This window comes from Mustela erminea, chromosome X (genome assembly GCF_009829155.1).
Source record: "Mustela erminea isolate mMusErm1 chromosome X, mMusErm1.Pri, whole genome shotgun sequence".
Taxonomy (NCBI): domain Eukaryota; kingdom Metazoa; phylum Chordata; class Mammalia; order Carnivora; family Mustelidae; genus Mustela; species Mustela erminea.
The window spans coordinates 110,359,569-110,386,893 of NC_045635.1; the positions used below are offsets into that span (position 1 = coordinate 110,359,569).

The 27,325-nt window shown below is 43.6% G+C and overlaps 1 protein-coding gene across 2 annotated transcripts in view; it reads left to right on the forward strand.

Moving 5' to 3' along the window:
• Positions 1-16,254: 16,254 nt before the first annotated feature.
• Positions 16,255-27,325, forward strand: part of ARHGAP36 (Rho GTPase activating protein 36) — a 37,148-nt gene continuing 26,077 nt past the window's right edge. Inside the window, exon 1 of one of the 2 annotated variants that reach the window (XM_032331444.1) lies at positions 16,255-16,669. In XM_032331444.1, coding sequence (XP_032187335.1) covers positions 16,663-16,669 — 7 coding nt within the window. In that variant the 5' untranslated portion in view covers positions 16,255-16,662. Of the gene's footprint in view, positions 16,670-22,933; positions 23,116-27,325 lie in introns of those variants that run through there. The other variant, XM_032331443.1, reaches the window with a different exon arrangement.

Sequence of the window (27,325 nt, forward strand, 5' to 3'; positions counted from 1 at the left end):
TGGCAAAAGTTTTCAGTGAGGGATAACAGTGGGGAGACAGGGCAGCCCTTACGACAGGGCTACCCATCAGCCTCAGAGGAAAACAGGATCCAGCAGCCGAGCCCACTCCTGTTGGCTGATGGCTCAGCATTGGCTGAGAGTCCAGAGAGCCTTCAGTTGGCCTGAACCAATGAAAAGGAGCCAAAGATGCAGTCTCTCTGGCCATTAAAGAGATACTGCCATCTATGATTGGCCCTAGGATACTTCCCCTTAGGGTTCTCCCATTGGCTTGGAACGGCATGCTGGCAGCCAGGGCACCCTGTAGTGAGCAGGCACCTACGTAGGAACCCAGTCAGGCACAGCCTGCTGCTGGGCACTCAGGGGAGAGGCAGATAGAGGAGAAGGTATCAAGATCCTCCTGCTTAACTGGTGACATCTTGGCATACCCACTTCTTTCTGTGTCTACCCCTGCAGGCTGGGCCTGCTTGCTCTCCTGGTCCCATTCCCCAAGGACTTCGATCCCCAGGTGTGGTGGTGACTGGCAACACAAGGGTAAGAAGTAGTCTTTTCTCAGAGTTATTTGCATTGTCATAGGGGTTTCCTGAAATCTGAAAAGCTGTGATGGTCCAAAGAAATCATAGACTCATTGAGTTTATGTGCCAAAAGGGAACTTTGGAATAATTCCCATTTTACAGATGAGGAAGAAAACTGAGGTGAACTTAAAAAGGTAATGGAATTATTTGGTCAAAGTCATACAACTAGTTAGTGGCAAGTCTCCTGACCCTAGACAAGGGGACTTTCTGATGCATCACAAATGGATTTCAAACTGTGGTATTTCTGTAAAGGTAGCTTTCTATTGTTTTTCAAACCACGGGTTTCCTGTCCCTAAGAAACTTCTAGTCCCACTGGGGAGCTCTTCAGACCACAGATGTGGCTTAATTAACTTTCTCAATGAGTTTTTCAACTGTGTCTTCAGTGAATGGAGAAGGAGGCTTATGCCATAGGCACTTTCTTATTTCTCTCTTCTTGTGATTACCAACCCACATTAGTGAACTGACTGTTACCAGGACTCTGGAGTCATGTAATCAGCTATCTACATAGGAAGTTGTCCAACTGGGGACTAACACCATAACATTTGAACCATTACTATTCAAGACACAGCAAAGAAACAAGTCTATTATTAACCTGAAAAAGGTCTGAGCCTAAGCTACTTCCACATTAATATGAGAACTTCATTTTTTCATGCATTTATCCTCCACATCTCCTTTAGGTTAGAGACCTGGGTTTATTTGTTCATGTGTAAAATGAGCCCCTGGGGTCTGGAAATCCTGGCCCTAGGTAGCTCATCATCAACAACAAAGCATAAAGGCATTTTTATTTCTCAGTCCATCCTCCCCCAATTCCTTCTGTTTCCATGATGTTTCTTTCTTCATTCTCCTTTTCTTTTCTTTTTTATTTAATTTTTTTTTTTATTTGGCAGAGAGATCACAAGCAGGCAGAGAGGCAGGTGGGGGGGGGAGCAGGCTCCCTGCTGAGCAGAGAGCCTGATGTGGGACTTGACCCCAGGACCCTGAGATCATGACCCGAGCCGAAGGCAGTGTCTTAACCCAGTGAGCCACCAAGGCGCCCCTCATTCTCCTTTTCTTATCCCTTAAAGGCCAGCTTAAGTCTTGCCTTCTCTGGCATCCTCCCCTTACTAGTGTCCATATCAATCTCTCCCTCTGGATTCGTACTCTCCTTACAGTCTGTCTCAAGAAATTACATTTAATTATATTTCTTCCTTGTTTTTCACTATTGGTTTCATGTATATAAGTCTCATCTTCTCAACCATATTGTAAGTTCCATAAGGATAAGGCACACATTTTCTTCTTTTTAGCGTGCCCCACAATGTCCAGTGGACATGCAAATTAGACTAGAATCATAGCTTTTGTAATGACATAGAGATGCTCATGATACAGTAAGTGTATTACTCAAAATGCAAAATTTTATGATCACAATTTTACAAATAGATGGAAAATAAAAACAAGCAAGCAAAAGGAATATGATTCAGCCACCAGAAAGGATGAATACCCACCACTTGCACTGCCATGGATGGAACTAGAGAGGATTATGCTAAGTGAAGTAAGTCAAGCAGAGAAAGACAATTATCATATCGTTTCACTCATACATGGAACTTAGTAATAGCATGAAGGACTATAGGGAAAGGGAGGGAAATCTGAAGGGGGAGAAATCGGAGAGGGAGATGAACCATGAGATACTGCAGACCTTGGTAAAAGAACTGAGGGTTTCAGAGGGGAAAAGGGGAGGGAGGAACAGGGTGATGGGTACTAAGGAGGGCACATGTTGTGATGTTCACTGGGTGTTGTACATAACTCATGAATCATTGAACACTACATCAAAAACTAATGTACAATACAGTGGCTAAAAGAACATAAATAAATAAATAAATAAATAAATAAATAAATAAATAAAAAGAAAAATGGTGTCCCCCAACTCCCAGCAAGGCAAAGGGATTTTTTAGTACTTTACAAATCAAAGGCTTTTCAAAAAATAATTTATTTTACTTTTTTATAAACATATAATGTATTTTTATTCCCAGGGGTACAGGTTTGTGACTCGCCAGGTTTACACACTTCACAACACTCACCATAGCACATACCCTCCCAATGTCCATAACCCCACCCCTCACCTCTCCCTCCTCCCCAAATCAAAGGCTTTTAAATCATGTTTAATAAAGGGAGATTTTAAGACTTTAAAAACAAAGGAATACATTCATATATGTAAGAGGTGTGATGATAGGTGAATGTAAACTTTCATGTATTTACCCAATTTTCAAAACTTTCAACAAAGAGCATGTATTACTCTCACAAGAAACAATAAACATTTTTAGAAGAAAATCATAGATTCATGGATGCTGAAAACTACAGCAGGGAGAGATCTTAGATCATGTAAATCCTACCCCCTTGTTTTAAGGTTGAAAATCTTGGGGGCATTTCTATGGGTGAATGTGACCTAGTTACTCATAGTCTCCACTTTTAGGAGCAAACACCCCAGTGCCTTGGAGCTCTGAGGCCAAACCTCCTAACCTTTCCTCAATCCCCCTTCTTCATTAGGTTTTCCCAATAGGCATTGGTCCCAGAAGTAGCTGTGTGACTTTCTCCTGCTGGATTTTCCCATGATTCCTTGGTGTCTCCTGAGTATGGGAACCTGAAGGTTTGACTTTGACTCATACTCTAATTCCTTGCAAGCCTCTTCTAGAACTCCCTGCTTTGTTTCTGGAGCATCCTGGCACAACAGTATACAGTACCCCTACCCCCAGATAACTGGAAGTAAAAACAGCAAGCTTTAACTTTAAGTAGCAATATAAAGTAACTGCACTCTTAATACTTGCTCAGAAAGGTGACTTCAAGCTCACTGTTACTCAATAACTTTCAAAGCCTGGTTTGGAGCCATACTATTTAAGGAGGATCACCTCAAGATATACATAGCCATCCTTTCCTTTTGTATCAGAGCCAAACAGAATAGCCCTGGGTACTTGTCATGCCCTTTTTTCCTCTCTAGTTAGGATTACTTTGCCCATAGCCCCAAAGTCAGGGAAAAGGCTTGCAGTTTTATGCACAGGAGAGGCCACTGGCTCAGGGATGGCCATCTGACTCAAGGCAGGCCATTCATGATGTGGTAGCAGGGCTAGGTGGTAGATTTTTCTAATAGTGTTCCTTTTGCCAGCAGTGGAATCTAAAATACCCCAAATTGGGTACTCTTGGTTCATGTTATGAATACTATTGTTAAATGCACTTTTGTCACTTATTTGAAAGGATAAACATATGTAGTGTATTGCATCCATCCATCCATGCTTCCATCCATCTACCAAATAAGCATTGGGTTCCTACTACAGAGCATCAATCCTTATTAGTACTTCCAAAAGGACAAAACTCTGAAAACTAAAAACTTTCTCACAAGTTTCATTCTTAAAATTCATTTTAAACATACATTAACATATTCACAATCTTTATTTGTCACACTTAGTATGAATATTGATGTATTTCATGACAGAATATTAACGTATTTGATCATGGGGCGCTATGCCACAATCTGCTAGAGGTATTATGTAATATGGGCAAACACATAGAATTACCTTGATAAATTTCCCAGATTCTGAATTCTGAAACTTATTTGGCCCTGATGATTTTGCATAAGGCACTTTGGCCCTGTAAGCTCTGGGGGCATAGCGGGGGTGGATACCCTACCTGAGTCAGCCAAGAGCAAAGGAAGCTACACAGTGAAGCAGGTAGCTATTCGGGATTTGGAGAAGCAGGGCTTGCTGAAGTTCAGGCCAAGGAAATCCAGTCGGGTCATTCAGTCATTGGCCCAGAGGACATGAACAAGACTAGAAATAGAAGACAAAATAGAGGCTCCGGAGAAAGAATTGCAATGGAACAAGAATAGTTTAAGAATAGGAGGAAGGAAAGGAGCCTCGAAAGCAACAGAGATAGTATCTCTGAAACTAGTCAGTTGGCTGACAGCTGTTTAGGTGTAAGTGTGGGTCAGGCTGGCTTTAAAAATGGAGAGTTGTGGCAGATGGATACAGAGAAGGATGAGACACAGTCTCCACCATCTCCTGTCTAAAGTCTAGGATCCATTGCTGGAAGCAAGTTACTGAAAGGATACATAAAACTTAGGGTCACAGTCTGAGACAAGGATTTGCCTTTGGCTTTTTCCTACTTCTGTATTTTTTTTTTTAGATTTTATTTATTTATCAGAGAGAGAGAGAGGGGAGAGAGAGAGCACAGGCAGACAGAATGGCAGGCAGAGGCAGAGGGAGAAGCAGGCTCCCCGCCGAGCAAGGAGCCCGATGCGGGACTCGATCCCAGGACGCTGGGATCATGACCTGAGCCGAAGGCAGCTGCTTAACCAACTGAGCCACCCAGGCGTCCCTACTTCTGTATTTTTAAAACTTTTTCTTGCATGGGTGAAGTATATCACACTTAAAGAAAAGTGCATAAATCCTAAGTGTACAGCTTAGTCAGTGAAACCACCATGTTAACTATCACCCAGTCAAAAAACAGAATATTATCCCAGCATTGCTGATGCCCAATTTGTGCCTATTCCATAATCACAACCCCTTTCTTCCCTCCTAAAGGTAACAACTACTCTGACTTTTATATAATCACTCTGCTTTTATTTATTCTTGTGCTTTTTAGCATGTATCTCTAAACACTATAGTTTTATGAGTTATTAATTTATATATATATGTATACACATGTACACATACACGCATATATATGTACTCTTATGTCTGGCTTCCTTCATTCAATAATATGTTTGTGGGTTTCACCCATGTTGTTGCATGCAGCTTATTTTGTTTTTTTCTGATTGCCTTATAATATTCCCTCTCATGAATATGCCACAACTTATAAGCTATTTTACTGTTAATGGGTATATGGACCATTTCCTGTTTGGAGCTATTGTGACGATATTACTGTGGATATTTTTTGTTTGACTTGGTGCACATGTGCATGCATATCTGTTAGCAGTGGAATCGCTGAGTCATAGGGGCTGCATATATTCCACTTTGGTAGATGATCCTAAGTAGCTTTGCAAAATGTTATACCAATTTACATTTTCCACTGCTCCAAATGATTACCAACACTTAGTATTATTAACCTTTAAAAATGTAATCATTCTGGTGGGTGTGCAATGGTGTCTCATTGTGGTTTAATTTGCATTTCTCTGGTGACTAATAAGGTTGAGAACCTTTTCATATGTTTATTGGCCTTTTGGATATCCACTTTCATACAATTTCTACTTAACTATGTTGTCTATTTTTTCCTGCCTTTTTCTTATTCATTTGTAGGGGTTCTCTTTTTTTCATTTATAGGGGTTCTTTATACATTCTGGCTGCAGGCTTTTTTGTCTCTTAAATGAGCTACAAATAAATTCTCCAATACCATGGATTTCCATTCAATACTCCTCAAATCTCATTTTTTTTCTTTCTTTCTTCTTTTTTTCTTTATCAATCTCATTTTTCCCCTCTAATTTCTGTCAGGTTCTTTAAGCCCAAATGACCCCCATTTTGCCAACATCTTAGCAAGTTTACCCCAGCCGTGGGTAAACGGCTAGGGTTAGTGGGGGTCACCTCACTAATGCTGCAGAGCTGTTTCTTCATTTTCCCTACATTTTTTTTCTCTCCCTCCCACTTATCTTCCCTATTTTTCTCTTCCTTCCCTCTGACTTTGCTCATTCTTAGGGGGCTGTTTGTTATTTACTATATGGATAACAACAACCTTATATCAGTCATAGTACGAAGACTGTCAGATTTGCCATGTGGTACTCATAGACCAGAAAATCTTCACCCTAGAAAACACTTGGAGATCATGTAGCTTTTTCTTTAATGATGAGGAATTTAAAGCTCAGAGAATTTTGGAGACTTGCCCAAGGTGAGAAATGAAGTGATTTGTCCAAGGTCATACTGCAAGTTAGAACTAGAACCCAGGGGGTGCTTGGGTGGCTCAGTGGGTTAAGCCTCTGCCTTTGGCTCAGGTCATGATCTCACCACCCTGGGATTGAGCCCTGCATCCTGGGATTGAGCCCTCAGCACTGCATCTCTGCTTAGGGGGAAGCAGGGAGCCTGCTTCCCTCCCACCCCTACCTGCCTCTCTGCCCGCTTGTGATCTCTCTTTCTCTGTCAAATAAATAAGTAAAATCTTAAAAAAAAAAAAAAAAGAACTAGAACCCAGGCTTCTTACCTCCATGTTCCAGCTTTTTCCACTCTAATTGCTAAGAAAGACCAGGGCACACAGCTGCAAACTGACAAGAATGCTTTTTTTTTCTTCTGAAAATAAGTGCTGTCTATGTCTGTGTAACAACGTAATCAGTAGAGACTATGGCTCATGTCTGTCTGGACCCAGGTTGAGAGATCACATCACCTCTGCTACTTTCCCATCTCCTGGCTGTCAAAGCCTGAAGGACAACAAATGGCTTGAGTAATGAGATGAGTTAAGATAGTGTCTCCCACGCTGAATTATGTGCCAGTTCCAGGACTACAGGATTCTGCCACAATCCATTTACACAAGAAATTAAATTGAAGATCGCAATGTAATATTCATATATTAAATCCTGGCGGACAATCAAAGTAATTAAGGCCAAATGCTCTGAATCATCCTGTGGCATCACAAATATTCTATTGCTGGGTTTTTAGAAGGACTTATTTCTACAACCAATTATCTTGGAAATCATTAAGGCCCCTTTGGAATGTGAATAATCTGCAAGCCTCCAGGATGCCCAATACTCCTCAAACCCCTTTGTCACATGGGAGAAGAATTCTGCTAGAAAGGGTTGTAGGGTGGTCAAAGAAAGCCTAATTTCAAGAAGCTGGAATTAGGGGATAGGAACCAGTCTCCGACCAATGCTTCATTGTATTATTTTTTCAAAAGGAATGGATATATTTTACATTAAATTGAAGCAGTTCAACTGATGCAGGCTATTGGCATAACCCCAGCCGCCGGCTGATCTTGCTGTGTAGTTCTGTGGCTCTTACGAATACATGCTACTGATTATTAAAAAAAAAAAAAAAAAAAAAAAAAAAAAAAAAAAAAAAAAAAAAAAAAAGAAAGAGCTTGGGGAACAAGAAGGGCTCCGTGTAACCTCACAGTGATAAATAAGGTTGAGCTTCAGACCTCTCCCTACCCACGGGTCACTTCATTTCTTAAAGCTTCTCCAACTACCTCATCTCTTAATCCTTATTTTTCACAGCTTCCCTTCGTCCACACTTCTGCTATACAGCACTCATTATGAAGTGCCCAAGTTATTTGCTAGTTCCCCTCCTTAACAGTACAGCCCTCAAGGGCATTGGCTATCTGAATCTCTTCAGTGATCCCACACCTGACCCAGTACAAGCTTCAAACAAAGCACTTGGTGTATGGTTGGAGTATGGATGAAAGACCAAATAAGCAAAGAAATGAATGACCGAAGGAACAAACTTATCCAAATGTATTTCTGTTTGGGAATGATAGGGTTATCATGGCAGCATCAAAGAGAGGGTTGAAATCTTCCCTTCCAGTAAATTCCTCAGTTCTCTCCAAAAAACAATGTTCTCAACCATCACCAACAAATGAAACTCCCATCACCAAGAATGTGTAACTAAAAGATTAACAAAAAAGTATTATGTTAACTTGTACTCTTTGGAGTTGTACTTAGAAAACAACCAAGTTATTTTACCTGAATTACAAGGCTTTTATGCATCTTGAATACTACATGCAAAATAAGGTTTCTGAATAATCAGTTTTGCTGGTGAGAATAATTATAAGTGTGCATATACTCTAATACTCTTATAAAAGTATTTCTTCTCATAAATATTTATCCATAGTGTAAGTTTGTTGATGTGGAGCAGCATCAATATTTCTCAACTAGAGCTCACATACAGGCATGCCTCTGAGATACTGTGGGTTTGGTTCCAGTAATAAAGTGAGTATCACGTTAAAACAAATCAGTGGAGTTTGGGGCTTCCCAGTGTGTATAAAAGTTATGTTTACACTGTACTGTAGTCTATTAATCTGCAATAACATATGTCTAAAAACAATGTACATATCTTAATTTAAAAATACTTTATTGCTAAAAATTATTAGCCAAAATATTTACAACAGTAATATCAGACATCACTGATCACAGATCACCATAAAAAATAAAATAATAATGAAAAAGTTTGAAATATTGTGAGAATTACCAAAATGGGACACAGAGACGTGAAGTGAGCAAACACTGTTGTCTCCAACAGCAATGGCTTTGATTAACTTACTCAACACAGGGTTGCCACAAACCTTCAGTTTGTAAAAGAATACAATTATCTCTGAAGCACAATAAAGTGCAGTAAAATGGAGTATGTCTGTATTTGAGAGGTATTTGACTGTATCTTTTTCATGACTGCATCCCTAGCTGTAGCACAGAGATTGGCAAGGAGAAAGCACTCACTGTAGAATGAATAGTAAGTGAGATAGAAGCTCTAAGGGATGTTCCCATCATCAAAGTAGAGCTGCGCAATGCAAGCCCCATGCACTTAGGCTCTCTTTTTGATCAATTGGCAACAGTATCCCTGAACGTCTCTTTTTTTTTTTAAGATTTTTTTTTTAAATAATCTCTACACCTCACATGGGGTTTGAACCCACAACCCTGAGATCAAGAGTCACATGCTCCACTGACTGAGCCAGCCAGGCACCCCTATTCCTGAGCTTCTAAGTCAACTTGATCCACCCACCCAAGCATTATGTCCCTTTCAAAGGCAGCTATCTCATCCCTCCATGTGTCCAGCACCGGCTAGGGTGGTGGCACATTCTGTGTGTCAGCCCAAGACAGATGAACACACCAACAACCATCTGTGGCTTTCCCAGGAAGGCATCTTGAGCCTGCATGTTTCACATCATCATGGGTCTACCAGTCAGTGTCAGAAACCGTGCCAAGAAATATTGATACTGCACAAAATCAATAAACTGGGGCCACAGCTAAATATTTATTGGGGCAGACAGTGACGCCACATTTGCTCAGCAAATTCAATCAAGGTTTGTCCAATTACTGAGGGTTTAGATTTGAACGAATTAGCTCTTAGTCATAGAATCCTAGAATGTCAGAGCTGGAAGGACCCTTAGATCTCATCTGGCCCTGTGTAACCCTGAGGTTTTCAAACTTTTCTTTTGCAATAAACACTTTTATCCAGTGAAATCTTTTGGTGCTCCTCTCATTCAAGTTGGGGGTGTGGATATTGTATCTTCCTGCCTGGCTTCCACCTCTCATCTGCCTCAAACTGCAAAGGAGAAGAGGAAAGTCTAATAAAGTTACAAAGGATCATGGAATACTGGGGGGCAGGGGAGAAGTCCTAGTCTTGGAGAAAGACTCAAGGCAGGCCTCAAGTCTATCCTAGCCACAGGACATGATAATCTACCATTGAAACTCATGCCTGAGGGGACCTTTTAGATGTAGGCATTTAAACTGCTTAGGGACATCTGTTCCCTGGGAAGGATGATACTGTAAGGAACAGACTCGTTAGCAGAAGTGATTTTATTTAAATAAAACACATTGCTACCAGCTGTCACAAAGCCCAGAGGGAAATCCTGAGGGGAGGAGACACAGGGAGGTAAATTCCCTTTATTAGGGTACTTCTGGAAGGCAAAGAAGAGAGAGAGGAAGAGCACAGTTAAGATGGAAACTCCTCCTCCCTCCCTGGCTGGTGTCTGCTTCTGCACCTGTCTGCTCGTGTGTCCATCTTTTCCTGTGCCTGTGTGTCATCTTCTGCAGCAGTGTATCTAGTTCCTTATCACTTTCTGCCCATGTCCATCCTTATGTTCAGGTTGGCTCTGCTGATACCTGTCTGTTCTGAGTCTGCCCCTGCCTGTTTCAAGTCTTTCAAGGCATCCGCATGCCTATGTGTCTCAGACTGTTTTCTATTTGTCATCTGATTTTGCCAACATGTGTGCATGCACACACGTGCGTGTGTGTGTGTGTGTGTGTGTGTGTGTGAGTGTGTGCATGTGCTCTTCTATGTGCTCAGCACTCTGTATCCATGGCTTTTATTTCAGTAGGTAATTGTCTCTGCCTTTCTGGTTCTGCCTTCAATGATTTACCCTACAAGAATGGTAATGGGGAAAGTGGGAGGCAGGGAAATTTCCGAGCTAGGAGGAAAGCCTGGTGACTCTGATCATTCTTAAGACCAGCCCTGAGGCAACACATTGAAATCATGTGTACCACACAGCCAAAGCAAAAAGACACAAATAGGTAAAAGAAAAACAAGAAACCAGTTCTGGTGCTCTAAAGACCTCAGTCTCATTTTTCAATTTTCTCTTTCTTCATCTGTTTTTTTTTTTTTTTACCTCCCTCCCCCACCCCTTTTCTCCCACTCTCTTTATCTCTTACTGTATCATTTTTCTATTTTTTAGAGCCCCTTTTTATTTTTCTGTTTTATTTCTCTTCTTTCTCTTCTTCTTTTTCTATTTGTTTTCTCTCTAGATTCACCCTTCCCCGTATATTTTCCCTTAAAAAAAAAAAAAACACCTTTTCTTTCTTTGTCTGTTTATTTTTTGTGCTTTGTTGTCCCCAAGGATGCTGCAAGCCTCAGGAGAGAGAAGTGGTCCTTTTCTGCCCTGGGCTGGGCTGTGGGTGGGTGAGGTTAATTTTCTGTCTTCTCACTTATGGGTGGGTGAGGTCCTCGCTGCTCCTTGGAATCTAACCCAAATATCCTTGTTCCCTGCCCCTCAGGGCCCTGTCTGCAGAGTCACACTGTGACTCCAGCCGCTGCTTGCATTCCCAGCACGTCCAATGTAGAGCAATGAGTCCCCAGGTGCGGTGGGAGAATTCATCAGCCGCCCGACAGGGCTAACGATTTACTCCTGAGAAATAATCCATATCCAGATAATGGATCACCCCGGCTCCCGGAGACCATTTGTCTTGGCACTTAAATGGCACCAGAATCCAGGGGCAGAGCCAGAACTCTATCCCAGGTTCATTGGTAGACGAGTAGGCTGGAATAATAATGTTAAGGATTATGATCAAGAACACTTTACCTTTGCATTGTGCTTTTAAACTTTATAAATTTGGAGGAGACTAACCTTTCTTGGCCCATCACTTTTGAATCCCACACACTGGATCTGGCTTGCAAATTCAGAAGCAGGGGCTTTTAAGTGACTCACCCAGAGTCATCTAGCCTGTTACTGGCAGAAATGGGAGGAAAACTTTATTTTTCTGGCTTCCTGGGGCTCTTTCTTCTGAATGCTAAGTGGTCTTCTGATCTTTTGGGCTCACTGTTCTTATCTGGAAAGTAGAAGCTACTATGGAGAGACAGTCCATTGAAGAGGTTCATTGTCAGAGAGTTTGAATCCTGGGTTTGAATTCTGGTTTTGCATTAGACAGCTTGGTGGTCTTGGGCTGGTTGCTTACTCACTTAGAACCTTAATTTCCTCCTCTATAAAATGGGAATCCTAATAAGACTTTCTCATAGGACTGTTATGAAGATAAAGAGAGATTATGCATGTAAAGTGCTTAATATAGCACCTGGCTCATAGTAAAATCTCCATGAGTGTTAGTTATGATCATTACTACTGCCTGTCTCTTTGTGGGATGCTGAGTCTACTCATACAAATGCATGAGAAAATTGGTCTGAGGGAGGGGAAGAGATAATTGATGAGCCAGCTTCCACAGAGGTGTCCTTGAGGTCATTGATGGGGGAAGGGACCTGGAGGGGTGAAGGATTTGTTTGGGCTGGAAAGACTGGGCCAGTTCTGGTTTACTGGGAACAGGCCAAGAAAAAAAAAAAAAAAGGAGGAGGAGGTTGGGGATGTGTGTTCAGTCCCTAGACATGTCTCAGCAGTATGTTGCTCAGAAGTATCAGTTGCTGTCCTTCAATTCCTGCCAGCTAGTTTTTCCCCTTTCAGGGTCTCAGCTGTTAGTTTCCTTGGGGTGATTCCCTTCCTCAAAAGCCAGACAGAGGACTTTTTCCCCCCTCTGGGGAATACCGAAGCCAAAAAGATTTTGCAGAAAGCTAGCACAAACTAAAACAATGAAATCTTGAGCAGAACCTTTTGCATAAACGGAAGTTCACTGTACAAATAAATGTAAGAATGATTATTCATGTTCTCAATAATAACACTAACAATCAATCTTTAGAGCTCATTTCATGGAGTATTGCTTCTAGATGTTGACATATCATCTCAGACGGGAAGAAACATCCCCAGAGTCCACCTGCATGCAGAATCACAGCCCGCATTCTTCTCCCACTTGACTGGGACCTCATCCTCTCAGAGTCACACACATAATTCAGCCTTCAGTGGAATGACTCTGACGTTATTGAAGCTCCCTGGAGAATGGATGCTGTGCGGAGGTGGGGAGTGTGGGCTTCTGACTTCAAGCTGCAGGAAGGCGAGGAATTGATACATCTCCTAAGCACCAAGGGCTCAACTCCTTGGGAGATGAGAAGGGCTTTGTCAAAGCCTGATGGTTTATTAATAATTCTCCCAACTGAAGAGAGCTCTGTGCTTATCAATTGACAAGTATTTAGTGAGAACCCTATGTGGGGGATCTAAAGAGGTTTGGCAGAGCTGACAATGTAGTTGAGAAGACAGACCAGAGACATATAAAGTTCACTGACAATACAAAGTGATCCCTTCAACAAAGAGATACAAGGAGCTGAGGTGAAGTGGAAAAAAATATAAGATACAGAGTCAGGAGACTTGACGTCATTTAATTTCTTGGAGCCTTGGTTTCTCTATCCTCTTAGAAAGTCAGCTTAGTGGCATCAAAAGAACATTAACTTTGGAGTCAGACCAACCTAACTTAAAATTTCAAGTATTTTACAAATTAACTAGAAGGCTTTGAACCAGTTACTTAACTCCTATGAAGCACAATTACCTTATGTATAAGTTGGGGTATACAATAGGAGCCCTTACCACACAGAGTGGTGGTGAGGACTAATTGAAAGCATGCATATAAAGCACTGAATCTAATGCTTGACACACGGTGATCATGCAATAATCTGTTCCTATTATTATATGCAGGGGGAAAGGCAGGGAATGTTTTGAAATAGAAGGGTTTTATTTTCCTTTTCATCTCTTTATATGCCTGACATTACATTTCATAGGAATACAAACTCAAAAAAAGTACTTATATGTAAACAATAATTATGATATTGCTTCATGATATCTTTTATATGCCTCTCCATGTGCTCACTAAATTTGGTATGATCAAATTTACAGAACAATGAAATAGCAGAAGAGGTAAATTACACAGTCCTTGAGATCTCAAGGACTTCTCTGAGCTTCAGTTTTCATTCATCTCTCTGAGCTTCAGTTTTCCCATCTGTAAAATGTGGCTAAGAACAGATATTTCAGAGGGCTGTCACAGAAATTAAATGAAAATGTGTAGAAGGCATTTGGTATAAAACAAGCAGAAAACACGTTAACTCCACTCCCCTGCTCTCTTCTATAAAATTGGAATAATAAAGAATCAGCCTCACTGGGTTATTATAAGGAGGAAGCCAGGTAAATATTCAGGGAATGTTGGTAAACTGTAAGACTCCCAACACCAGTTTTATGGAACATTTGTTATTTACAAGGCACTGTGCAGTTAACAAAATCAATCAATTAGGTAAACATAAATTGTCTCCTGTACACATGACACTGTTTTAGATGTTATGAGTAATCCAGAGGGGTCAGAGCCATGGGACTGGATGAGCTCCTCCACACGAGAACAGAACATTAAAGACGGGATCTTGAGGGATGGTCCCATTTGGGGTGCCAGAGGAGAATGCAGAGAGATAAGGAGAAATCATTGATAAGAACACTAGTGTAGCATAGTAAGAGAACACTAGTATAGCACAGTATCCTCAAAGCCATACTGAAGAGTTTGAATGTCTGTGTGGGCTATGGAGAAGAAGAAGCTCATGGGGGAAAAAGAAAATGAATAAGCAGGTGACAGACAGTGATACTGGACAGGCAGAAGAAGTCGGAGAGGTGAGTCCTGGGAGGTGCAGTTTTGGGAAGAGGGACTTGCCATGTGGTCAAGAGTACTGAGCACTGACAAGGGGCTACCACGTGTAGAAGTAGGAGGTAATGAGGGCTTTCAGTAGTGGGTGTGGAGTCACAAGAAATAAAATGGTGAGTGGAGAGCAGAGACCATCCAATTAAGCTTTGTAGACCCAAAAGCAGGTAGAGAAAGGTTGAGGGAAAGACAAGTAGAGGGACAAGGGAGTGAGAGGCTCCTTGGTGGCTGAAGTGGCAGTAGTAAGAGGGGCTGAGCAACACTGAGGAGGGCCCAGGGAAGGTACCTTCTTTTTTTGGAGGCAGGAGAGAGAGACAAAAGAACAGAGAGGCCAAGGTTCGACATTCAGTCCTTGAACCTGCCCTTGGGTGCTAACACCACCACTCCTGACCCCATATCTTTTCAGGGCTTCTCATTATCACTGAGTAGATTTAAGGGGCAATCTCTGACAACAGCAAGATGAGCGATATGGGTGGATATACTGGTGAATTTCTCCCTGGGGAGGTGGAAGGAAGCTATGGCCCCATTCCCAGAAAACTGGCCCCAAACATGGCCCAGCTGAGAGAACCTACCATCTAGGACCTGCATCCATGCCACACAGTCTCTTCTTCTAGTTTTCTTCCTGAAATCAGAACCCCTCTTAGAAACAAAGTCAGTCCCATGGTCACTTAGAGGTTTGTTCAAGTTTTGCTATTATTTGCTAAGGCACCGGGGGGCCCAGGGTCCTGTGACCTGGCTAAATATTTATTCCTTTGAGGACAGGAAAAGGACTTTCTGAATGTAGCCTGGTCTTCAGCTTTTGGACATGTACACACAGCCTGTTGAATGTGTCATATTGGCCTTACTGCCATTTGATCTGGCTCCAGCTATGGCCCTTCCTCTCAAGCATGGCTCCTCTCTGGTCCTATGCAGACACAGTGTCTGTGGGCCCTCCTTGTTTTGCACCTTAGCTTACAGTCTGACAAGTCTCTTGGGATTTGGAAGGTGGAACAACAGGGCAGTTATGAGCCGTGGATGACTAAAAGTAGAAGAGGGTTCTGGGCCCTGGAAGGCAGGAGAGGGGAGCCTTGGGCTGGTTCCAGACACAAAGCAGCTTGGCAAATAAAGCCAGCCCTTAGCATCTTTTGTCCTGGGGCCAGCTCTAGTGCTCATATATGCCTCCACAGTGCCCAGGAGGTAGGAATGCAGGGGAGAAGGACAAACAGCTCGCTAGTGAGGAAAAATTAGGGCTCTTTGAGGAAAAAATTCGGGCTCTGTGGCTAGATCTGAGTCCCTTTTTTAGACCTGAGTTGTTTCAGGATTGAGTTATGGTGGAGAAAGACTTATTGCATTGACAAATGGCAATTAACAAAGGAGGTGATTAAAAGTGAGCGAAGCTACAGGCTCAGAAATGTCAGAGAATTCCTTCTAGCATTTTCCTCTCCCCTACTCCCTCCTTTTCCCTCCCCCCACCCGCTTTGGCTCTTCTCCCTTCCTTTCCTCTGCCCTCCTCCCGCGTGCTCCATCCACTCCCACCCACAGCTACTGATGTGATTTCTCATGATCTACAGTCAAATGCCATTAATCCTGACAGGCTCACGAGGGTTTGGCTAAGCTGTCCCATGAACCAATCCTGTGAGCAGACAGACCAGGGGAAGTGGCAGGCAGACCCCCCCCCCCAACACCCCACCCTCTCAGGGGGTAATGGCAGCTAAACCAATGAACCAGAGTGGCTTCCCTGCGAATGACCAATAAATCACTAGGGGTCTAAGAAAGATGGGAAACTCCTCAGCAAACAGTGCTCAGGACATTTTCTGTGACCTCCTCTGCCTCAAATGTCCATGGCTCACCAGCCACACAGGCCTGGACTGACTCTGCTTTCAAGGTACCGCTTCCAGATTCTCCCTGGCCCATCTCAGTTTCAGAGGGAGGTCATTCATTCCAATGGGATGTGACAGGTGCCATCTTCAGGCGTCTGGCTCTGCTCCCAGCGGCAGAGACTATTGCTGACTACAAATCCCCTGAATGCCATGCTGGTCTGAAGAGAGCAAGCCCTAGGATGAACAGATGACCTTTCAAGAGCCCACGAACCCAAGGTGGGATGACAGAATGATATAATGGGACGGGCCCTGGACTAGAGGGCTGGACACTTGGCTTCTAGTCCCATTTCAGCTACTAACTTGCTGGACGATGTTGGGTAAGTCACTTTCCTTCCCTAAATCTTAGTGTCCGCCCTGGATGTGAGGAGGTCGGACTAGATTATCTCTAATAACACTGTCAGCTCTGATAATCAAACTCTGAAATTTAAAAAAGTCTATTTTTGGAAAAATTCTGATTTGAATTTTTGGGGGATTCCTTCTCTAGGGCTTCCATTTAGCTGCTTTGCTAGCAAATCCATCACCCTGAACTCCCCCTCAGCACACACGGCCATTTCCCAGCACCCAAGCTCCAACTAGAACATCAAAAACTGCTTATAGGTCCTGCCTGCCTCTCTTGCTGAGCTAGTTCTGTTCCTGACGCTCGGTCATCTTCATGGAGTCCTGAGGTGGGACCCTCTAGGAGGGGATGTGCCATCGATCCCCAGATTTTAGGATAGGCAGTTAGGGTGGCTACTTAGACGGAGAGATTTCCCCCAAGTTTGTATTTTCAAACTTTTTAACATATAATAAAATGGAAAGATTGGTACATGAAAACTTGCACATACCCTCATTAACAATTTGCCATGTTTGCACACTCTCTTTCCCTTCCCTCTCCCCCACTTGCTCCCCGCCATGCTCTCCCTCGGAATGTATATTGCAGATATGACACTTCCCTCTTAAATACTTCAGCACATATCTCCTAAGAATAAGGATGTTCTTAGCCAGGAAGCTTTTTTTAAGGGCTCTGCAATTCTCAGCTAGGGGGATGTCTCCAGTCTCTAGAGCACAAAGGTGGACAGAAAGTATATGAGGTCTAAAGACCAGATTTCAGTCCAGATGTGGGTGTGTGAGAAGGAGCCAAGCATAGGAGAAGGAGGTACAAACAATGGTTCAGGTACAGTTTCCAAATTAAAAAAAAAAAAAAAGGAAAAAGCAGAATGGCCTTAAAAGTCACTTCCTTTCCTTGAACTTTGGTTTCTTCATCTATAAAATGGGAATTGTGCTAGTCTTGGTCCTGCCAACCTTCCAGAGCCTTACGAGGTTTGGATGTGAAAATAGATTATGAGAACACATGGGGAGCTGCCACACTTAAACATGTAAGGGCAAGTGATTTGCAGAGCTGACCTTCTGAGCAAGTAAAGCTTCAGAGCAATACTTCCCTGGCTCCAAGCCGAGAAGTCTCTGTTAACACATGGAAGTGGATAGTCCCCTTGCTCAACCCCCAAACTCTTGTTACTGGAAGCCCCAGAATTTTCATCTTTAATAGGAATCTCCGTGGCTTGCGTCTCTTGCTGTTTTTCAAGGACCTTAACACACACCTCAGTTTTTCTAGTTCTTTTTTTGGATAAATCCATTTTCTTTTATTGATTATGGCACAAGCCTGAAAGATCGCTTCTCTACTTTTTCTTCTTTCTGCCATTTCTTTCTGTGTTCCCCCCCAACCTTGTTGAAGCTTCTAGAGTTAGAAAATTCTCTCATTCTGCCTACCCCCAGCTCAAAGAGTAAAATGCTTTACAAAATTAAGTGAACATTTGGGATTTTTAACTTGATTTTATCTTTTCATTCAACCAGAGGGGGTATGTGTGTGGGAGATGCACTTGTCAACTAAAAGCAATTTCTCTGCCTCCCTGGGGACTGAAGCGTAATCGTAGCTCCGTCTTCCTGGTGTCAGGATGAAACCTGCATTTTCCTGAGTGGTGTCAGCACACTGACAGACAGCTCCTGGGATCTAGTGAGGGGTACTGGAAAAGAACGGTGGTGACAGGAGGGGGGGTGGCACAAGATCTGGAGGCTGGTCTTGGCTCATCTCTCCTCCTCTGCCGGGCTTTGGGCTAGTCACTTACTGTCTTTTGCCTCAGCTTTTCTAACTGAAAAAAATGGGAATAATTTTCTCCCATTTCTACCTTGTGAAGATAGTGCCAGGACCTTGTCAGGCTTTGGCTATATGAAAATGTTTGGAAGCAATAGAGTTCTGGGAGGAAAAATGTGCTATGGAAGCAGTGTATCCTAGGAATGCTAAGTAGCTAGAAAGGAGCTTCAAGTTTCCCTTGTATAACCCCATTTGAGAAATATGAAAGAAGCTCGCCCCACCCCCATAATTTCGTTATGCTACCATGAGCCCAGATAAATCTTTCCCAAACAGAAAAGCAGAGAGACAAAGTCCTGGGGTCCTAAGGCTAACAGCCACTTTGCAAGAGCACGTATGATCCCTGTGCACACCATGTATACCTTTCTAATGGGACTCCTCAAAAGGGGGTACTGGGAGACAAGGTTGCTAACCTACCAATTCTGTCCAGGGCCCTGGAGGCAGAGTCCTTTGTCATCTCACCCCTAAAACTGCAAAGACCTTCATAACAACCTGTTGAGGGATGGGGATCCCCATTACATAAAGGAGGAACCCAGTATTCAGGTTGGGTAGCAGACCTACTTGCACTCATTCAGCCAGTCAGTCAACATGCTCAGACTCCCACCTGATATTTTAACTTAATTTTTAATTTTTTTTTATATTTTTATTAGCATATAATAGTATTTTAACTTTAAATGCCCTCCCGCTGCCTTTGCATAATTCAAGGAACCCAACAAGTAGGGAGTTCAAATGAGATAACCAGACTGAAAAATGCTACATAGACATACACCAGGATTCTCAGAAAATCCAAATGGATAACTTATGGAAAACCCAAATGGATGACTTTTATGCTCACTTTGAATACCACTGGACCCCATCAAGTTTGGAGGTTTGCTCCATTTTTCCTGATACATATTTACCCACACCCCAAAGGGAAGTAGAGTGGGGTTCAAGGGATCAAGTCCCCCAAATGGCTGCCCCGGTGCTCCTTGGAGCTGGAGTGCAACAGGAAGACATCATATTCAAGGGTTCTCAGGGAAAGACATCTTTCCACTATACTAGAGTTTCTTTAACTTTATTGGCTGTAAGAGCCTCTCTGGGAGGCTTGCTAAAAATGTTTTCTGGTCCCCATGCCCCAAAATTCTCATTCAGTAGGTCTCAAGTGGGGACAGGGAATTGGCATCATTACAACACATCCAAAGCGCTTCTGACACATCGGTGCAATGGGCCATATTTTTGAAACCCCGATTCACGATGAGCTGTCGTTCTTGGAATCTCATTTAATTAGCAACTGTTTGCCTGGTTGACAACTACTTTTGAGCCTTAGGGAAAAAAGATAGAAGGTCTGAAGTCTTCCTTCTCACAGTCAACAAGCCCCTAGTTTGATTTCATCTCGTGCTTTCTTCTCAGTTAAAATATGTTTTCTTCCTGCTAAGGACCTCATGGTAGACAACGACCTAAGTAAGGAGCAGGGTGTTTGGCACTTAATTGGAATTGCAACGAAAGACCCTCCAGAAGCAACAAGCTGTCAGGCTCTAGGCTGTTAGAGTGAAGGCAGATACACCCAACATGCCCCTTGTGAGTACACCTTAGGGTAAGAGGTTGCCAGTCCAGGCTAGCAGGCTTCTGATTGTGTGAGGTGGATGCTAAGGGCCTTTGCATTCTTGGGAATGAGGTATCATAACTGGTTATGTGCCTCTGCACAGCAAAGGAGTCCTGCATTTTACTCACAGACCAACCTTCAGCTTTTTCTGGGTCACCAAAGCCAGCCCCAGTGCCCTGTACCAATAGTACAATCCCAGCCAAAAGGTACCAGTCACTCCCCTATCCTTTCTTTAGCAGAGACAAGGCTGCAGATTTTCTTTTATATAAGTTGTATTTTCTTTAACTCCAGAAATAATATATGTTTATTAAAGAAAGATTGGAAAATACTGAAATATGGAAATAATAAAACAGTTAAAAATTGTCCATAATTGCATTGCTTAAATACAATCAATATTAAGATTCTGATGTGTTTCCTGTTAGCTTTTTTCCACCTATGTATAGGCTTATTTTTTCTTTGTACTGTTTATGTAATATTGTACGCACATTTTGCGTTTTGATTTTTTCATTTAAAATAATCAAAAGTGTATTTCCAGGTTATCATATAGGCTTTCAAATTATACACTTAAAAATAACTGCAATCATTCACTGAGTGAACCAACATTATATACATAGCTCAATATCTTGCATACAGAGAATATTTGATAAATATTTGTCGAATGAATGGATGTATTCCCCTTTTATGTGACATTTAGTTAAGGGCAAAGATTCTCAAAGGAAACTGAGCACTAATTAATTAAGTGGCAGAGGAGGCTGGTCAGAGAAAAGGAGGGCAGGTGAGAATTGCTAATTCAACTGTTAAGTACATTTTCTTAAGATTTCTGAACTTAATCTCTTTCTCTCTCTATTTTTTTCCCCCAAAGAGTTGGCCTTGGTTTGTCTGAAGCTTGTTCACAACTATTAATATCCCCATTTTACAGATGAAGAAAACCAAGCCTCAGAAAGTCTTCCTAAGTAATATTCCTGAGATTACATAGTACAAAGCAGAACTGGGCTTCCAGTCTAGGTCTGTGAACGTCCCTAGCTTTGTCCCTTTACCACATCACATCTCTTGCAGAAAAAGGCAACAAAGGATAGCTGTCATGGGTTTGTGGCTCTCGTAGAGCTATTCTGGAAGCAGAGAAACTTCATTTACTGAGGCCCATTGGATGGGACTGGGCAGGCAGCCTCCCCATGAGGGAGCCAAAAAAAAAAAAAAAAAAGTTCATTCAGCTGGGGAAAAAAAAAAGAAACCCATTGATGCCATGACAAAAGCTGGTAAGCTGGTGGTGGATAAGCTCATGGGAAGAGGTAAGGCCAAGATTTCAATATCCAAGGCCTGAAACTGGACATTTCTAGATGTCAGACTTGTTTGGCTTAGATGACTGGGTATTTGTACAACAGAAATTGGTAGAAGAGCAGGTCTGGTGAGTGTTTGTTGTCTTTGATTGCTTTTAGAAAACAGAGAAAATTGGAAATGATTTAAAAATTGGTGCAAAGGCATGGAAGTACCATGTTTCCCAGAAAGGCAGGAAAATGAGTGGAAGGAAGCCCTTTAAACTGACTAGAGCGCAGCTTTGCTAAGAGTTGCATGACAAAGTACAGGTTATTCTTCCCTGGTATGCACCCCTTCTGCAGCATTAATGCTAATATCAGTGGTTAACAAAGCAAATGTAATAACTCCTCTCCCCAAAGGACCTGTGTTTGCAGTTTGCACTCCTCAGGCTGGCAATCAAGCTGTTGGAAGAGGATTTTTCATATTTCTTGCTACCTCCTCACTAGAATTTTGATGGACAGAGCCCCATTTTTCCAGTGAAGAAAAACAAGGCACAGAGTCACGTCCCTACAACTACCAATGGAGGACTGGGGGAGAAATTAATTTGGGCTTCATGGACTTAACCAGCTCAGGGCTGGTCTACTACTACCAGATGCCCTAAACACTGAACCCCTTATGGTACTTGCCCCCATATGTATTTAAAATTTAAAAATACAAGGTCACAGAAGAAGTGTAATAAAATCCAACACAGTACCACCCCCCATTGAAATATCAAATATCAAATTCTTTCTAAAAATAAATGTTGGTGCCCCTCCTATGCCAGTGCCCTGAGCAAAAAGTATAGGCGGCGGAATCTGTACGTCAGCGGCAACTGACCCCCCCCCATACTTATACATACTTGACAATGCATTCTTTATCCTCACTTGGGGATCAACCCCCTAAAAACGGAGGTTCTCAGGAAGCATAGCATCTCCCTCTTCCCTGAGGGAACCGCAGGGCAGGGGCAGTAAATGTACTCTCAGCTTCGGGGCTCCATGGGGACAAAGCTCTTTTTCTCCTACCACATTCTTGGTTCTGTAGAATGGAAGAGTGATTTAAAATCAATTTTGGAGCTACCAAGAGCTGAGGTGATGCCTCCCCTAAAACAGAAGGTTCCGATTCAGGGCTCCTGGGGCAGACACTGCTTCCCCCCTAGACTGGGTCTCCCGAGGGCAGAGATGATGTGTCCCCGCAAACGTGGGAGTTTGTAGGGCTGGGATACAGCCTCCCCCTCAGATCTGAAGCTCCCTGGGACAGTTGCACCATCTCGCCGGCAAACTCCTTGGGGCAGGCTGGCTTTTATGCACCCGATCGAGGGCTCCTGGGGGCAGAGCTCTCCCCTCCCACTCAGATTCGGGGCTCACTGGGGCTGAGGTAGCGTCTCCCCTCAGACTCGGGGCTCCCTGGGTAGGGGCAGGGTCCCGCCCTCAGAGTGAGCTCCCCGGGACAGGAGCTGCATCCTGGCCTCCCTCCGGGTGGGGGAAGGGGCTGTGGGATCCGCGGCCTCTCCTCCGGCGGGAGGGTGGGGGTGCTCCCCTGAGGCCCTGCCCCCTTCGTGACAAGCCCGAGGTGTCCGGTGACCAAGACACTCCGAGCTGGGTGCAGGGTGCGGCTCAGGGCGTGGTCACCGGGGGCTACTTAGGGCGGCCCTGTGCGGGGACGGCGCGGAAGCCAGCTGCAAGGCGGCCGGCACTCGGCGCGGGTCATGGCGTGGATCCTGGACTGCCTTTTCGCCTCGGCCTTTGAGCCCCGCCCCCGCCGTGGTGAGTGGGGCCCACGACTAGGGGGGCTGGGGTGCTCTGGCCCCGGGCGGCCGGCGCTGCAGCCCCGGCTGGGCGCCCTGGGGCTTGGCTCGCCGCCCCCTCGCCTCCCTTCCCTGCTGGCTTTTAGCTAATTGTTCCTGGCTCCAGGGACTGCCCCGTCGAGGCCCCGCATAAATCACCAGCTTTGCCGGGAACCGCGAGCAATCCCGCTAATGGCCCGGCGGGACTCCGGGCGAGCGCGGGGGCGGAGTCGCTGGCTCTGCCGTGCAGGGAGACTGCGGAGCCCTGGGGCCCCACGCGCCGTCCCGCAACCCAAGGACCCTAAAGCCCCGAGGGGGAACGTCCCTGGCAGGGCGGTCAGGGCCCAGGGACTCTGAAGATGGGAGTGGAGGGGGTGTCCTTTCGTCTGAAGCTTGTCCCTCGCATCCCAGTCTCAACTACAGAATATCACCGTTGGCCCCTTACAGTCGTCGAATTCAACCCCTTCATTTAAGAGATGGCGACACTGAATCCCAGAGACGGCAAAGGCCTGCCCAAGGTCATATAAGGAGTTGGCAGCAAATCTGGTTCTGCTGAAGCCCTGCCAACTGCCCACTGCCCCAAACAGCCCAGGGTCGAAGACCGGAGGTCTTTAGTCTGGGTATTTCCTTGGGTGTCCGAAATCAATGCTCGGTTCCCCTTTGCCTGGGGAATCGAGGCCATAGGTGTGCAAAGATCACAGCACCGATCAAAATGTGTGGGTGGCATTTTACCTCTTTCCTGGAACGGCTTCTATGAGGCACATTTTGGAAACCGATTGTTTTTATTTTTCCTTAAAGTTTCAGGAGACTGACTTTTTTCTTTTTGAGATTTCCCAGGACCCCCACCCACACTGTCCTTCACTCCCCCTTGGTAGGCCCCACCCCTTCCAGGCTGCCACCTGCCCCCACTGCCACCTGTTTTTCCATAGTCTCCACCTCCAAAATCTATATTGGTGAGAGTGCGTCATTGGTCACCAGCCATAGACCAAACCTGGGGCTGTCTCTTCTTTCCTCTGCCCCCTCACGGGCGGGGGAGGAGAGGCAGGGAGAGGGTGGGCCTCAGCTAACTTATTTCAGCAAAAATTTGCTTTTAGTTCTTGTCAGCCTCAGCACCCTGCTGAGAATCATCCCAGGAGTCTGACATACTGTTAAGCGACTACAGCATGCTTAGCAAATTCAAGTACAGTCTCTGGCAAGCCTGAGAAGGAAAGAAAGTTTAACTTTTTGTTCTGTACGTTCCTTCAGATTTATGTGATCCTGATAAATTGGAATAAAGGGGGGGGAGGGAGTTTTATAAATGCCTTTTAAGGCCATATGGCTCAGGCACCGATACTTAAAAGGAGTAAGGGGGACCCTTCCACCCCTACCTGGTCTACAAGATTGTGGTGTGACTCCAATGAGATCAAGGATAAGATGGTTCCTTTATGAATACCCTATTGGGAGGGGGTTAGGATCACACAAGGAAGCCCACTCCCATCTAACAACATTCTTGTCCATTAGAATTTGAAGGCTTTTTCTTAAACCAAACCCAAATCTATGTCCTTCTGGCCCTGGCGCTGACCTTCATGATCCTTCCAAGGGAACAGCGCCAGCCCTCCCTGTTCCGCCACCCCCACTCACCCCGGTTCTTATCCAGGCCAAACCTCCCTAGTTCCTTCATCTGTATAACATGTGACATGGCTGCAAGTCTCCTACCCGCATCTAGCTGCTCTTCTTTGAACACTCTCCAACTTGTGAATGCCTAGTGATCTGGCCAAAAGAGGACTTCCAGCTGTGCCCCTGTAAATAGAGTCCTGGATGGCTGACTTTCCCTCTTTTGGAAATGTACATTACACTCATGGTACACAGATACGTAGCCATAAATTCACACATATATACACATTTCCACACTTAACACATGCCCATATACAAATCACTAATGTGCAAACACACACGCTTCACATGCGTAGCGTACTTTTCACACAGAGTACAATATGCCCACACCACACATGCACATTCTATACACAAATCCGATGGACATGCCACACAGTTCACACAAATAGTTTATTTTGGAAGTACTTTCGACTGAAGCTTCCTTTAAAAAAAAAAGAAGAGGAAAACCCAAGTTCTTTTTAGAGTCTCCATTCTGTATTTAGTAGGTGTTTGTGTTTGAACCCAAGTGCAAGACTTTAGATTTACTACTGAATTTCCAGTCTGGTAAGACCTGTGTCCCCACATATGCTGGTGGCACACCACTGCCTACCCCAGCTCTATTACTCATCCAATAGCAGCCAATTATCTATGACGCGCTTCCAAGATGCTGGGCCCTAGGCTCAATCCTTTATGTGTATGATCTCGTTTAAGTCACACAACATCACTCTGCAGTAAGTAATTAGTCTTTGAGTACAGTTTTTTTTTTTTTTTTTTTTACCAGGTAAGAACCCATTCATTGCATTCCCCCCTGACAAATGCCGTGTAACACGAAGCTTAATTATTGATATTCCATAGGGTTATAATTGCCCAGGGTGCTCCCTTCAGATGTCTTCCAGAAATCCTCTGGCATCAGAGGTGGGGGAAAGTAGCTGGCCACCGACTGAAAAGAGTGGAGGAAGTATTCTAAATGTTCTTTATACCACATATCCCTGCTTTCTGAGGAGACAGTTGGTATGTCAGAGTAATCTTTTGAGGTTGTCAGTGGACAATGGACAACCATACGAAGACATCTGGACAAGGCATCATTGAGATCTGGGAAGAATGGTGGCTTAGAAAGGTCTTCATTCCCAGGGAAAGGGACAACAAAATTGATCCACTTGAACTTATCTCTTCCAGTTTGCTTTTGGCATTGGATTTAGTCTCAGACAGTTGGGCTTCTGTAAAGCAGCCAAAACTCTTAAGCTGAAGGGACCTTGGGGCCCAATTTATATACAAATTTGATCTTTTCTTGGAGATGGGACCCAATCAATTTGCTATGACCAGGCCTGGTTGAGCTATAACAGGATAATTTTTCAGAGCTGGAGCAAGTTTGCCAGTGTGACACCCCACTCCCCTGGTCATGCTGTCTGACTAGCACCCCCATTCACCAGTAGCAGGACTTCCCAAAATTCCTTTGTAAATCATTTATTTGCACCTCAAAAGACATTTATCTGTAGGGAAAAAAAAATGTGCGCTCTTGAGCTTAGGTTCCTGGGTGAGCCCACACTTTACCCACCAGGAGGCTAATATACAGAATCTGTGTGATGAAAACTGGCTGAAAATAAAACTTGCAAAAAGTACCTCAGACTCCAGCAGAAGAGCTGACATTCATCGAGCTTAAATATCAAATGACAAAAAGCTTATTGGGCATTGATAGAGAAGGACACCAGGTCCCTGAGGGTGATTATGGCAATGGTGAAAGCAACATTGTTCCTTTGTTCACACTTATCTACTAAGATGACCTAAACATCCTACACTAGCGGAATGGTTAAACAGACTGGATGACATACCACTTATCAGACTAGTCTACAGCCATAAAGATGGTGTTCATGAAGACTATGTAGCAATGTGGGAAACAGTATGATTACAATTGTGTCAAGTATGCATTTTTGAAAGACTGGAAGAAAATTCAGCAACAAGGTCAAGTAAGAGATTCTATGAAGTGGGGGTCAAAATAGTTATTTCTGTTTCTTAAAATCTTTATCAGGTTTGTTTTTACATCACTTTTGTAATTTAAAAATGTTTTCAAAAGGTTATTACAGGGCCTATGATATGCAAATAGTCCAGATGACAACCTAGAATCCCACTCTAAAGTGTTTAAGGGCTTTTTTCCTTCAAATTTTAGTTGTAATTTCTAGATCAGGTCAGCTAAATGTGGCCTCCCTAATGACCATGAAGTGTCCTCTAAAACTGGGTGGAAAGATGCAGAGCTGGTTTGTGTCCCAGGCCCGTTTTTGTAATGTTGCTGCGAGCAAGTTATTCAGTCTCTCTTCAAATGATATAATAATGCCTACATTTCCAGGTTATAAATAAGAGTAATCATATTCATATGGTAATATCAATTACACTAAATATCCTCTATGGTTCAGGTATCAAAGATGTACTTTGTTCCTCCTCCAAATATTTACCATGGACCAGTCATTTTACATAAACGATCTCATTTAAAATTCATTACAACTCTATGAGGTAAGTATTATTACCAATATTTTAAAGACAAAAGCTCAAACACAAACCAAAAG